Below are 14,263 nucleotides of genomic sequence, written 5' to 3' on the forward strand. Positions count from 1 at the left end.
TACTATTTGTGAGAAGCGAGATTATATATGTTTGGACGTTTCATATATGCAATAAATTAAGATTGTAGTCCTCGGCACACTGATCTGAGATTAAGTTCCAGTGAACACAGTGGACCACACTTTTGAGTAAATGTGTATAGATGAGTGCACTAAATTTATTTTCTACTCATTTTATCAAAGCATCACATATACAGACAGAGAAGTAATAGTTATAGCCACAAAGTTTATATACTTTCCAGCTCTACATCTTCAAGAACTTCTGCTATAGTCCTCAGGATTATAACCTTCTATACCCACACACCTGTAAAGCAAATACTTGGGGTATTTAACTACTATGGCATCTTAAAGGTACCCCTGCCCGTACGGGCCAGTCTTGACAGACTCTAGGGTTGTGCGCCCATCTCACTCAAAGAGGCCGGGGGCCAGCGCTGTCCGAAGACACTTCCGGGTCACGTGGCCAGCGTGACATCGCTGCTCTGGCGAGCCAGAGCCGCACACGGAAACGCCGTTTACCTTCCCGCTAGTAAGCGGTCCCTATTTATCTACTTGCACCCTGGAGTGCTTTCGAACTGCTAGGTTGGCAGGCGCTGGGACCGAACAGCGGGAGCGCACCCCACCACGGGGATTCGAACTGCCGACCTTTCGATCGGCAAGCCCTAGGCGCTGAGGCTTTTACCCACAGCACCACCCGCGTCCCACTATGGCATCTTAAATACTAACAAATATATTGTGCCATAAACTTTTATGGACCAATCCACATTTCATCACAGTCTTTGACCTACAAAAGCTTATGGCATGATGGACTTCCCTGTTTTTAAGGTGCCTCAATAATCTAATGGGTTGGATCCAGACTAAATTAGCTCCCACATAAATCAATGGGACTAGGAACATAGGGCGCTGCCTTACACTGAGTCAGACCACTGGTCACTCTAACTCAGTACTGCTCATAATGACTGGCAGTAGCTTTTCATTATTTCAGCTGATAAAATCTCTCATAGTATGGCCACAGAGAAACCAAGATAGGTCTTTTTTTACTACCTCATGGAGGCACAGGGGGAGGACTCTTGAATCCATCTGCTCAAATTCTTCTCGAAGAAGAGAGAAGAGGGCCTGCAAAGTCTGGGTTGGATCCTTTTGGGGAAAGTTTGCATTGGTCTTGTTTCCATCTTCATCTGATGTAGAACCTGTTGCTGTAATGCCAGTCTTCTCTTGCTTGGCTGCTGCGAAGTGTTCAACAAGAACAGTTGTGGAGTCTCAGAAACATTTCAACATATAGGGTTCTGTTCAAAATTGCATGAGCAAACATCTGCTCACAAAGTGGCTTTCCATGGGCTCAGGGAGGGGGATTCCCATCTCTCCTCCCTGAGCCCATGGAAAGCCACTCTGGGGGTCAAGGGCCTTTTAGGAAGGGAAACGGGCTGTAGCAAAAGAGGCCACATTGGCAACAAAATGGGCATAGCTTAATAGTACTTCTTAACTAATGCTCCTTTGGGGGCAAAAGCAACAAGAGCCGGGATTTATTCCAATAAACTATAAAATATTGTATTAGAGATGGCATAAAAAGATTACCTTCAAAAGAATTGGTTAATTTCATGGCAACGTGTGACCTTCACTATGTTTGTGCCATGCCAAATTACCATTTGTTTAAAAGTGCTATCCTGCACTTATCTGAAAGATCCTGCACTTATCTGAAAGATATTCCAAAGCCATTCGTAAAGCTAATTGTGAGTGTTGCGTATAAAAATGGAGGTGGCATTCAAACAAACCAACCAATCAACTTAAAATGGAAGGGAGAAAAATTAACTTTCTGGGAAACTGATTTCACAGTGTTGTTGTGCAAATATTGACTAAATTCTACAACCATTTCCCCAAAGTCGCTCCTGTTTGAATTAATATAGTTCAGGCTGAAAAAATTCAGCAGTACCACCTTTATGGCCCTTACTCAGGACCACTACCTAAAAGCTAGGCTCTTCAATGCAATTATAAAACTACAATTATTCTGTTATAAAAGCCACTACCAACACAGATAAAAAGAACAGAATACAAAAAGCACCTATACCTCCCCTTGGAAGACACAAACCTACAGCACAAGACAAAAGAACATGTGCCCTCATTGTTTGGGCATTTTCTGATACAGAGAACGAAAGCATTTCATCATTACAAACTCTTTCCTAGAACCTGTTAAGTTCCCTCCTTTCTTGTTTCTGTTTCCCAACATACACCACAGATCACCAGTTTTGAATTCTACATCTAATCCCTTTGCAATCACTAGCTTAATCTTTAACTTGATTGTTCCACCTGTTGGAAGACTAAAATATCTGTTTCTCTTTACCCACATCATAAACATTTACATTTTAAATATACAGCATTTGTTGAACAGCGCCGAAAATTGTTTTTGGTACAGTAAGAATTAAGAGTCAACGTGAATTCTCAGAATGGAACTGACCCAATTAGGTTCCTAAGATAGATCTGTAAGACAACACTATTATTCTTTCTTAGGAAAAGATACTACAGAAGATTGTTGCTCAGCTCAACCCTTGACTTATTTATTACACTGTGCAAACACTGCCCTCCCTTGAAATCTCTACATTCCTGAAAACAAACCTGCATTGCCTTTCCATGCATAAATGTGACATCTCATTTTTATCTGGTCACAGAAACCACAGCTGATATGTGAAAAACAAACTCAGAACAAGAAGATTGACAGGTGAAATGAACAAGAATGTATTAATTAGAGCAAAACTAAACCCTCTGTGTTGGCTAAGAAGCCAGCTTCAGAAATATCAGTTTGAAGTTGGCATGCTTTGAAACTAACCAGAATTTGTTATAATCTACGATTCCTAGTTCAGATGACCGGCCAAGCTAACACAGGGAAACTGAATGCTGGTGGAGTCCTTCTACCAACCATGTGGTAGGAAGGAAAGTGTGAACCTAAGATGGCAAAGTACAAACCTAAGCTCCCCATCCATTATAAGCAAAAAAGGCCTACGCTAGATTCTGTTTTACATGAAATAGCTTGCACAACAAATCCTTACGTTGTGTGTTTCTGCCATGTTTGTATCTCCTTAAAATAATCAAGAAAAAAAACAAATTTAACATTTAAATTGTCACTGTAGTAGAGATTAGACTGTATGAAAAGTATCTTTTCAGTCTTCAACTATGCAAACCTAAATTGCCTTTTTTAAGCAGTTTATTACCTGTCTTTCTACTTAGTATACACAAGACAGTATTCAAAATGGAAATATGAACTTATCATACACCCATTTCTATACATCCCAAGTATTTGCAAGTTCAGTCCTTCTTAATATGATAATGCCATCTAACCAGATGATGAAGATGAGTGATTGCTATTAAAAAAAAAAAAGTTCAACAGAATGCATTTCATACAGTGTAGAAAATCATACAGAGGCAGAAAATAAAAAGGGTTAACTAACACCTTATGAAAGAGGGTGTGACGGATTTCATGGAAGAAGTATTGTGAAAGGGAGTTGCAGATGGCAAAATCAAAGGTTTAGGTGTATTCGACACATTACATTTATTATATTTGCTGTATGGCCTGCTTTATAGGTCACATTAAACCACATTTAAAGCAAACTACGGTTTAAGGTGAACAATGTGTTGGAGCATGCTGCTCAAGAGTTCCCACCTCACACTTCCCCTGTTGTTGCTGCCACTGCACAATAAACAAAGAAAGCCAGAGTTTGGCCTGTCATTTTGTCTGAATCCAGGCTCACTGCCTACCCACCCCCCAAAACGAGCTACAAGTTGTAAACCAGTCACAAAGCTTGAATACTGGTTGTGGCTTGTTGGGAGAGCAGCAAACCACAGACCTCAGTGTGGTGTGTGAACTGGGCCATAAAATAAACTATTTTGGACCTTAAGCTGCCTCTGTGTGGCAACTAGAACTGGGGGCAACTTCTGCTACATGGGCATCTCAGCTCAGATTCCCGGCAGAAAACTCTACCTGGCAAGCAGAAATGCTTGCACTGACAGAGCGAAATTCCTTCCTATTATTTTTATCAATCGAAAACAAAAATTAGTTTTTAATAGCATCTATTCTTCAAACACATGGGTGGCACTGTGGGTTAAACCACAGAGCCTAGGACTTGCCGATCAGAAGGTCGGCGGTTCGAATCTCCGCGACGGGGTGAGCTCCCATTGCTCGGTCCCTGCTCCTGCCAACCTAGCAGTTTGAAAGCACAAAGTGCAAGTAGATAAATAGGTACTGCTCCGGCGGGAAGGTAAATGGTGTTTCTGTGCGCTGCTCTGGTTCACCAGAAGCGGCTTAGTCATGCTGGCCACATGACCCGGAAGCTGTACGCCGGCTCCCTCGGCCAATAAAGCAAGATGAGCGCCGCAACCCCAGAATTGTCTGCGACTGGACCTAATGGTCAGGGGTCCCTTTACGTTTTACTCTTCAAACAACACTACTTTCTCTTGTAAGAAAATGGCTTAACATTTGCCTTCTAGGTGAATGCATTCTAGGTGCATGCTTCACCTGCCAGGATTGCAGAATTGGCTGGGAAGGTAGTGGCCTTGTAGAGAAGATATAGAAAGACCACACTTTTTGAGAACAGTAATCATAGAAGGAGATACACCCAAGTCATGTTATAGGTTAAAGGCCTGTACTATGAGCAAACAAAATGTATATTGTGGAAGTTGTTGTACCTTTCCTGCTGGAACTTTTTGTTTTCCTTGAACTCCTTTTTTCAGAGTCACCTTTTTCTAAAATGAGCATTTCATCTGCAGCGAAGCTTCTAGATGGCTTATCACTTTCATCTTCTTGGCAGGAGGACGTGTAGTCTCCACTGTCCTCATTATTATTAATGCTGTCCTGCTCAACCTTTCCCATTGTGTCGTCACTGCTTTTCAGAGTATCGTGCTTGCTTCCATTAAGCTGATTTTCATTTTCATCTGGTGAAGAAGCTAAGCAAGCTTTGATCTTTTCCACAAGTGTGTCGGTACGAAGTGAGCCTTGTAAACTTAACTGCAGGTCATTTGTAGGAGATTCCCTGTCATCCATTAGAGCGTTCCTAGGGTGAACTTTATATCCACTTAGCACAAATGATCTTCAGCTCTAGAAAGGGGAAAAAAGGCATTGAGATTTATAATAATCAAAATCCAAGTCATGTTTTGACCACCTAGCTATATTAGATTATATAGTCCAGCCTTGTAATTAAGCACTGGCCTGGTTTCCATAGGATAGGTAATCAGGAACGAGTGCATGGTATTCCACCCAGGCAACGAGAACAGGTTCGCAAAGGACTGACGAGAGCTCTGTCATTCCTCCAGTACTCCTCAGACAAGCAGCACAGAGATCTCAGCAAGGGTGATATCTGATGGGCTCCCTCCTCTGTCAGTGGGCCCTGAAGGGCTGACCTGGCCGCAGAGCCAGGCAGCTGAGGGGACTGACACCATTTTGATTCCCAACAATGCCCCAGAGTGACACTGTATGGCACACTGTGGAAAATAAAAAGGGGTTGTCTTGTGCTGCTCAGAGCGCCAGGCTGTGGGGGAATTAAAGTGGGAACACGGCAGGCATCAGCACAGGACAGTTGCCCACGGAAACCAGGTGCTGACTGTCCTCCAGAGGCAAGCAATGTTTTTTGCAGGCCTTTAACTTTTGTGGATTCTGTTTTTCCACAAGGCTAGTCAAAGAGGTTCAAGGGTTTGGACTAGATGACCCTTGGGACCCCTTCCAACTCTACAATTCTATGATTCTATGAGAGTAAACTAAACTGTGTGCATTGGCAGACTTTACGGCTTCCATATTTCAGTGGGGCTCTGTGTGACGAGAATATTCAGTGTCCCCACCTCTCGCTTGTCATTCTATATCATAGTTGTGGCGTCTCTAAGGCTCCATGCCCAGTACAATTGAACCAGTTGAGCTCCCCTAAATCCGCCTCTGCTGTACATATCATTCTGGCAATTTAATCCAAGAAGGGTAGCATTCAGTGGTAAAATACCAGCACCGTACTTTGTGGAGTAGTAAATTCAAATAAAAGCTCAACACTCAGAAATATGCAGATGTATATTTGTTAAAACTACAAATTACCTAGATTAGCTATATCCACCCACTAATTGAAAATCTGCTATTTAACAACAAAACGACTAGCTAAAGAAAGGGGCCTCTGTATAATTAAGAAAATTGTCCTACCAGCCCTAACATTTAGCAATTAAATGAATTACACATTTGTGTTGCACTTTGCAAACCTTAAACATCACAACTGCTACCATAAGCAGGCATTGGCTTTCACCCCCCCCCCTTTTTTTTACAATGGAGGAAAATGAAGCAGAAATACTTATGGTAAATGACTGCCTAACAAAGAGGAAATCAGGCAAGACTGTACTTAAACAAATGAACATCTGTGATCTTTGAACAGCTACTTCACATAGAAATGGGTGATATTTAACCAAGTCATATTCAGAGCAAACCTACCGAAAGCAATAGATATTGGTGGGTCTTTTCTGAATATGATCAATGTGGGATATATTCTATAAACGAGAAAACTTTATTTATTTATTTATTTATTTATTTATTTGCTGACTCACCCATCCACCCAAGGCTTGTTAGTTCAGGAAACAAGACAGCAGAATGGGACAAACTGCCTGTTACCAGTGCGGTGCTGTAAAACACATTACTCCAGCATACAGGGAGCTATATGAGCAGATATGGGACACTCCTGCCAATGGGAGCTTAGTCTGGATCTAAGAAGTAGTTTTTAATTCAGTTAAATTATTTCACATTTTACACTACTTAAAAACCGATATTCTGACTTCTAAACTGAAGCTGATAGTATCCAGTTTGTATCTTTTATCTATTGTACCTTTAGATTTACTGTATCTAACTCACCTCCCTCTTCCTATTTACTTCCTCTAGTATATTTGTAGTGTTCCAGCAAAGCTTTCCAGTTAGCTAAGGGAGACTAACATTTCCTGCTGAACCACTAGCAGCTTACTAAGCGAACTTGCTCAAGCTATTCTACTTGGGTGTTGTTTGGTAAATTTCTTTTGCTTATTAACAAGGATGATTGAGCATGAGCAAATACCAGCAAACATGCTCACTAAAGCAGCTGGTGCAACATTAATATAGAACCATAGAGTCGGAAAGGACCTAAGAGTCATCTAGTCCAGCCCCCTGCAATGTAGGAATCTCAGCTAAAGCATCCATGACAGATAGCCATCCAACCTCTGCTTAAAAACCTCCAAGGAAGGAGAGTCCACCACCTCTCGTGGGAGTCTGTTACACTCCTGAACAGCTCTTACTATCAAAGTTTTTTCAGATGTTTAGTTGGAATCTCCTTTTTTGCAACTTGAAGCCATTGGTTCGAGTCCTACCCTCCAAAGCAGGAGAAAACAAGCATGCTCCCTCTTCCATGTGACAGCTCTTAAGATATTTGAAGATGGCTACCCTATCTCCTCGCAGTCTCCTCTATTCCATGCTAAACATACCCAGCTCCTTCAAGCGCTCCTCATAAGGCTTAGTTTCAAGACCTTTGATCCTCTTGGTTGTCCTCCCCTGCAGATGTTTCAGCTTGTTAACATCCTTCTTAAATTGTGGTGCCCAGAATTTGACACAGTATTCCAAGTGTGGTCTGACTAAGGCAGAATAGAGTGGTACTATTACTTCCCTTGATCTGGACACTATACTTCTGTTGATGCAGCCTAGAATACCATTAGCTTTTTTTGCTGCTGTATCACACTGTTGACTCATGTTAAGCTGGTGGTCCACCAAGACCCCTGGATCCTTTTCAGCTAGTAAGCTAGCTGTCCCCCATCCTATATTTGTGCATCGGGTTCTTCCTGCCTAAGTACAGAACCTTACGATTGTCCCTACTGAAATTCATTTTGTTAGCTTGCACCCAGTTCTCCAATCTGTTAAGGTCATTTTGAATTCTGATTCTATCTTCTGCGGCATTAGCTATCCCCCCTCCCCCCCGTTTGGTGTCACCTGCAAATTTGATGAGCATCCCCTCAATTCCTTTGACGTCATTTATAAAGACGTTGAACAATAATGGGCCCAGGACAGAACCCTGTGGCACCCCACTTGGCACTTTTTCCAGGTTGATGAGGAACCACTAATGAGTACTTTTTGGGTTCAGTCAGTCAATCAACTACAAATCCACCTAACAGTTGCCTCGTTCAACCCACATTTTGCCTACTTCCTTGCGATAATATCATGGGGTACTTTGTCAAAAGCCTTACTGAAATCAAGATACACTATGCCCACAGCATTTCCCTGATCCACCAAGTTTGTGATTCCATGAAAAAAAGAATTCAGAGTGGTCTGACATGTCTTATTTTCAGCACCAGGGAATGTGCCACCTAAGAACTTGTCACCTCTTCACTATTGTACCCAGCAGAGGGGTTGTGGTATGGGTATACTGTGTTTTGCTTTAGGTCACTTACATGTTTTCACTACCTTTAAATCTTATGGCACATAGTGGTGGCACAGATATTATGTGAGAAATGGGAGGGAGGGGAGTAAAATAGTAATAGCAGCGGCCAGCCCACCTGACTGCTGGCCAGTGTGCCACATCCATTGTGGTAGATGGTCCTGTAGGCGATATATGAGAGGGCATGTTCACCACCTACAGAACATGGCTCAATGTGGCTTATGAAAGGGCTGACCCTGGTGCCAGGAGAAGGGCTTTTGATTCACACAGAGGTTTTAAACAATTCACACAGAGGTTTTAAACAATTTTAAACAAACATCTCACTGTATCAGTTGCATTTTAATGTGTAACTTGTACTGTACCAGAAAGATTTCCACCCTGCATTTAGTAGCTTTTAAAATATTATTTTAATTATTTGTAAAACCGCCCAGGTAACATGTGTTGTTGTATGGCCATATAAATCTAATAATAAAATAAATAAAATAAGTAGCTGCGACCCAAGACTTCTTTTTGCATCGGGAATGATCCGGCCTAATTCAGTCTGCAGAGCACCTCTATTCCATATTAAAATGGCTGCAGATTTGCAGACTGGGCTTTTTAAAAATCTCACCCACCAGTACCCTCTCAGTTCCTCCCCTTCACATCTAATCTGAAGACAATCTCATTACTTTGTGATATTTCAATTGGTTGCAATGTGGCATGAACCTTTTTCTGTTTTAGCCTAATTATACCGAGCAGTTCTTCATTGCACCCTGAAGAATTAAACTCCACAATATCAGTCATTATAATGCTCTGTAAGAGGCAGGGTTGGTTTTTCATTACTGGGCTATTCATATGATGGAAGAAAAATAGTGATATTGTATTCTGAGGAGGCCTGCAATTAAGTGTGTTTCACTAAAACAAATACTTTAACTCCTTCTCTCTTTTCAACACTTTTATACGAATGGGAATAGCTTGATTATGGATTAAAGTGCACAAAGGATTTAAGGAAATTTTGCATTCTGAACCCAGATTAGGCTAAGGAACCCCAAGAGAGTATATGGGGAGAAAAATAAACATCTGGCTCTTGGTCTCTCAGCTGTATGGCAAAACTGCTGAAGCTTGACTAACATTTGACACCTGTTGTTTCATATGCGGATTAAAGACCACAAAAATCAAGTGCTGTCCCTATTTTACACATAACAAAATCAAGGTAAAAATATACGCAAGTTAATCCATATATCGTCAACAGGCTACTAACAAATCATTTGCTTAGCCCAATACTGGTTTAGAGATTCAGGAGGAAATTCTCAGATTATTCTGGCTAATAATCTGAAATACAATTAACCCATAAGGTCTCATTTATACTAAATTGCACAGCATGTGCACTACATAAATGAAGCATACAACATTTGCACTGGTTTAATAATAATAATAATAATTTAAAAACACACAATGCCACCTTCGTAAATTAAGAATAATTCTCAACAACCAATAAACCAAGATCATCATCATAAAGACAAGGACATTCAATGGGAATTACTCCAGATGTTTTTGCTTAGGGTTGCGGGGGAGAGACAGAGGAAGAAGTATTTAGGATGCAAAATCTCTTTCCAGCCCAACTTTCCAACAGAGATAATTGCCACTCAGTGCAACTGCCCCACAATGCGGCTTCATTAGTAGTTTCTCTCATCATGAGATGATTGTGTTATGTACAATCTCATTACTGAGTAGGCTCACTATCAGAAAATCTCCTTAATCTAACCTCTTGACTGTTTATGTCAGCTGGATGTTTTCTCTCCACAAAATAATGTGCTGAGAGTAAAAATACTGCTCTGTAAGCTCTTTGGGAAGTAAGCTCCTTATTTCTTCACTTCCCCTTCTCCTGAGCTTGAACTGAGCATACAAATTCTGAGGTCCCTTCAACATGTAGAAAATATGCAGCAATACATTTTATACTAACTGTGCAACGTGTAAGTTGTTTATCTATGAAAATCATATGATCTTCAAACATAATCCTTATCTATCTATCTATCAAATTTACATCCTAGCCTTCCCTCCCAAAGGCAGCAAATATATTTGTAATTTTGTTGTTGTTTAGTCGTTTAGTAATAAAAACATCTAAAAACAATCAAACACAGTGAAACATTTTATTTTCATGTTATACTCCATTCAAAACTTTTTAAAAAAATCAAAATACAGCTTATAAACACATAAATAAATGAATGCAACCAATCATGTGTCTGAACATGTTGGCCAAAACACAAATATTTTCAGCAAGTATCTAAAGAATACAACAACGGCACCTGCCTAATGTCAGCTAGGAGTTCCAAAGTAAGTGTGGTGCCTAATGAACGTAGTACAGACACTGCATGACACTTGTAGAAGTGCAACTTCTGCAGATCATTCATGTAGATATTATCGCTGATGCAGACACAATGCTATACAATGAACAAGGGAAGAACATTAGAATTCATTAAGAAGGAGCATTATCATACTATGGTCTGCTCCCAATCATTGAACCAAGAGTGGCAGCATAATGTAACCCCTGTGTGGGACCATGGGGTAGAGATGGGGAAACACGTGATAGAAAACCTGGTTTTAAGGAGTGAAATGCAGCTTGAATTGCTCGAATTCAGTAATTACTGATGACAGAGGCACCAGCTTCTCCAGAAGGTGCGAGGTGTCTGCACATGCGGCGTCCTTTGATATTGAGGGACCCCAGCCCATGGTTACCCTTTGTCTGCTAGCATTGCTTCTCACAAAGAGAGACAGAAATAGGGTGGAGAAGTCTTACTGCTGCAGGAAACAGAAAGTGGCATTAGACACACCTGGGGAATGCCTGATTGCAAAAGGCACAGGCTTGGGCCATGTGAGAGCTGAAAGATAGTTAGATTTAAGAAATTGGCACAGAAATGGAAGGAGCGAAACACTAATAATTACATGTTAGGAGAGGGAGAAACAGAGCAGGTTTCCAGAATTTCAGCATGATCCAAGGATTTGGAATCATAGGCATAAACGAAAGTTGTCAGAGCACCTAGAGGCACAGGTCCACAGTTACTGAAAGGCAAACTTTGTGCCATCAAGAATACTGGTGATGATCTGGGGGGATGGAACAAAGGTACTTTCATTTGTTGTTCTTGAGGCCTGCACTGTGTGATCTGACTAACCCAAAGAACATAGCAGACATAGAAGAGAGGCAAGGAAAGAGCAAAATGTGGAACAGCTTAAGTGACGAGAGGATAAAGAAAGACTTAATAATGTAATCTTCAAATGAAATAAAGAATTTGGTTTCTGAGATGGAAGATTGGACTGAGATAAAGACAGGATGCTTAGTTAAAAGGTGTTATGCCAACAACATGAGGTAGGACAATACATGCTTCCCACAGCAGTATGATTTGGCAAAGGTGAACGTCACGTGTCAATCACAACAGATAGTCCCAAGCCCATACGACGTTTCAACTTGTGTGACAAGGCCTTCCCACATGCAAAACAAAGAGGCAGAGAAACATAATAATTTACAGCAATTAAAGTCACCAGTAGGGCTGTGCCAGTTGGAAGGAGACTTCTGTTTTATGTCGGCTAATTAATGTCCAAAATAGAGGCGGATACTTGTATCAGCAGGTAGCACACCGATCAGATGCATAGATAAGCTTTAGCATACATTTGCAGTTCTTGCTCATCCCAGTCCAAAGACTTATCAACTATAAATGAGGATAGCCAATGTGCAACCAGATTTGCTTTCTCAGTCTTGCTCATTTCACAGTCACCTGTGAAGCTAAATGTAAATATGTTTTAGGGCATATGCAAAGTGCCAGCTGAACTATGCATCTTCGTAACAAAGAATGGCTGCAAAGCAGGTGAGGGATGAAGGAGTTAAGGCTGTGGAAGAGCAGCTGCTGCCTTTTTTGCTCCTTCAACTTTAAATGTAAAGGACAATGTACAGTTGTCTGATATAAGAAGTAGCAAGCCTATTATTAAATTATATGACCAATGATATTTGCATTGGGATATAAACTTGCTCCATATATAGCTGAAAATGATGTATTTTTTAATTTTGTTTGATAAAGTGCTCTGATAGTTCAAGAACCTGCATACCAAAATCAATCTTCTTCAAATATACCATTTTCTTTTCTTTCAGTATTAAAATTTTACACTTACAGGAACTAGAGCTTTGCCTTTATTGTCTGGGGATCATATATTATCTATAAGTTTCAATTTAAAAAAATAATTTAAAATTCTCCTGATGCACAATTGAAACCATTAATAATTCCCTACTGTTTTGTTTAGATTTTAATTTAACCATTCTTAAAAGCCATGACATATGGTTTCAGTAAACAAAGTATTGCTTGCAACAGCAAATACTGACCTTCCTTCTGGGTAAGTATTTATTTTCATTTCTAAAGAGTGCCCATCTGTTTTTCTGAACACAAATACAAATTCTTACTGAACACACTATTACAGAGCAATCTGATGTACGTCAACAGACCTGAATCTTAGAAGGGTGGGATGTTTCTCATCCTTCAAAGGTTCTAAAATACCAAGGCTTAGATCTTGGATTCCTTTCCACTGGTGTGATCAACGTTCTGCTCGCAGAACACTCTCACCAGCAGAAGGGGGACTTGCTGTGCTCATTTCTCCTTCCCTCTTGAAAGTATTTTCCAGTTTGAAATAAAAACAACCAAAAATTGCCTCCTCTTTTCTACCAGGGAGATCCTCCACTACATGCTATGTCTCCTTTAAGTGGGAGGAGTCCTACCAGTCACAGAAAGAACAATTAGGATCCAAGTCGATATTTTCATCATAGTTCAAGAGGCACAGATTTACTACTACTATACAGGGATGGGATGAACCATTTTGTAGAATAAACGTTTTATGACAGAACTTCTTGATACCGATTTACAGAAAATTAACAGTCTGCCTTTAGGATCAGACTTTAGGACTTCCTATGCACACAAATATTAAGTCCCATGTTCCACCTGTGACAACAAATAACAATTTTCACCATCAGCATGGTATGGTAGTTAAGAGTGCCAAGCTAGGGTTGGGGATACCCAGGTTCAAATTCCAATTTAGCCATGAAGCTCAATGTGTGTGACCTTGGGTTAGTCTCTAACTCAACCAATCTCACAGGGGTGTTATAAACCTGGGGTCAGCAACCTTTTTCAGCTGTGGGCCGGTCTACCATCCCTCAGACCATGTGGTGGGCCAGACTATTTTTTTTTGGGGGGGGGGAATGAACGAATTCCTATGCCCCACAAATAACCCAGAGATTCAATTTACATAAAAGCATACATTCTACTCATGTAAAAACACACTGATTCCCGGACCGTCCGTGGGCTGGATTGAGAAGGCGACTGGGCCGCATCCGGCCCACGGGCCTTAGGTTGCCTACCCCTGTTATAAGCTAAGGTGCAGGGTGGGGCTAGCATATAAATTAGGCTCCTTGGATAAAAGGATACGTAAACAAACAGCAGCAGATGGAAGGTTTGCAACTAAAGTCACATGGCCTAGACATAATCAATGTCAGATATTTTGATTATCACTGTTACAAATTCTCTCCATGAGGTATCATAACACCACAAATACACAATGTAACGCATGCCAATGTTTTGAATGAATAATTGTAGCACAGTTTTTCAGCCACAAACATTTTATATCTTTGGTCCTGTCATGTTGGTGGAACAGTGCCCTCCCTGCAAAATCAGGGCATATGCTACTTTCCTGAGTAGATCATCCCAAGTAAGAAAGACATACCAATATGCTTTACTTAGGGATTTTTACTGGAGAAGTCAAGTTGAGGTCAGTTCCAGGAATGCAGCCTCAATAGGCAGGGCAGGGCGTAGCATGCACAGCTGCTAAAGCAGAGAAAGAAAGAAAGAGCGATC

The 14,263-nt window shown here is 40.9% G+C and overlaps 1 protein-coding gene across 3 annotated transcripts in view; it reads right to left on the reverse strand.

Annotated features, from left to right (window-relative positions):
- Positions 1 to 14,263, reverse strand: part of CNST (consortin, connexin sorting protein) — a 41,903-nt gene that overhangs the window by 23,640 nt on the left and 4,000 nt on the right. For 2 of the 3 annotated variants that reach the window (XM_083432178.1, XM_083432179.1), the window contains exons 3-4: positions 4,669 to 5,077; positions 1,039 to 1,220 (exon numbers count right to left, since the gene is read on the reverse strand). In XM_083432178.1, the coding sequence (XP_083288304.1) occupies positions 1,039 to 1,220; positions 4,669 to 5,023 (537 nt within the window). In that variant the 5' untranslated portion in view covers positions 5,024 to 5,077. The remainder of the gene's footprint in view (positions 1 to 1,038; positions 1,221 to 4,668; positions 5,078 to 14,263) is intronic. The other variant, XM_083432180.1, reaches the window with a different exon arrangement.

Source organism: Podarcis tiliguerta, assembly GCF_965153285.1.
Source record: "Podarcis tiliguerta genome assembly, chromosome: 3".
Taxonomy (NCBI): Eukaryota; Metazoa; Chordata; class Lepidosauria; order Squamata; family Lacertidae; genus Podarcis; species Podarcis tiliguerta.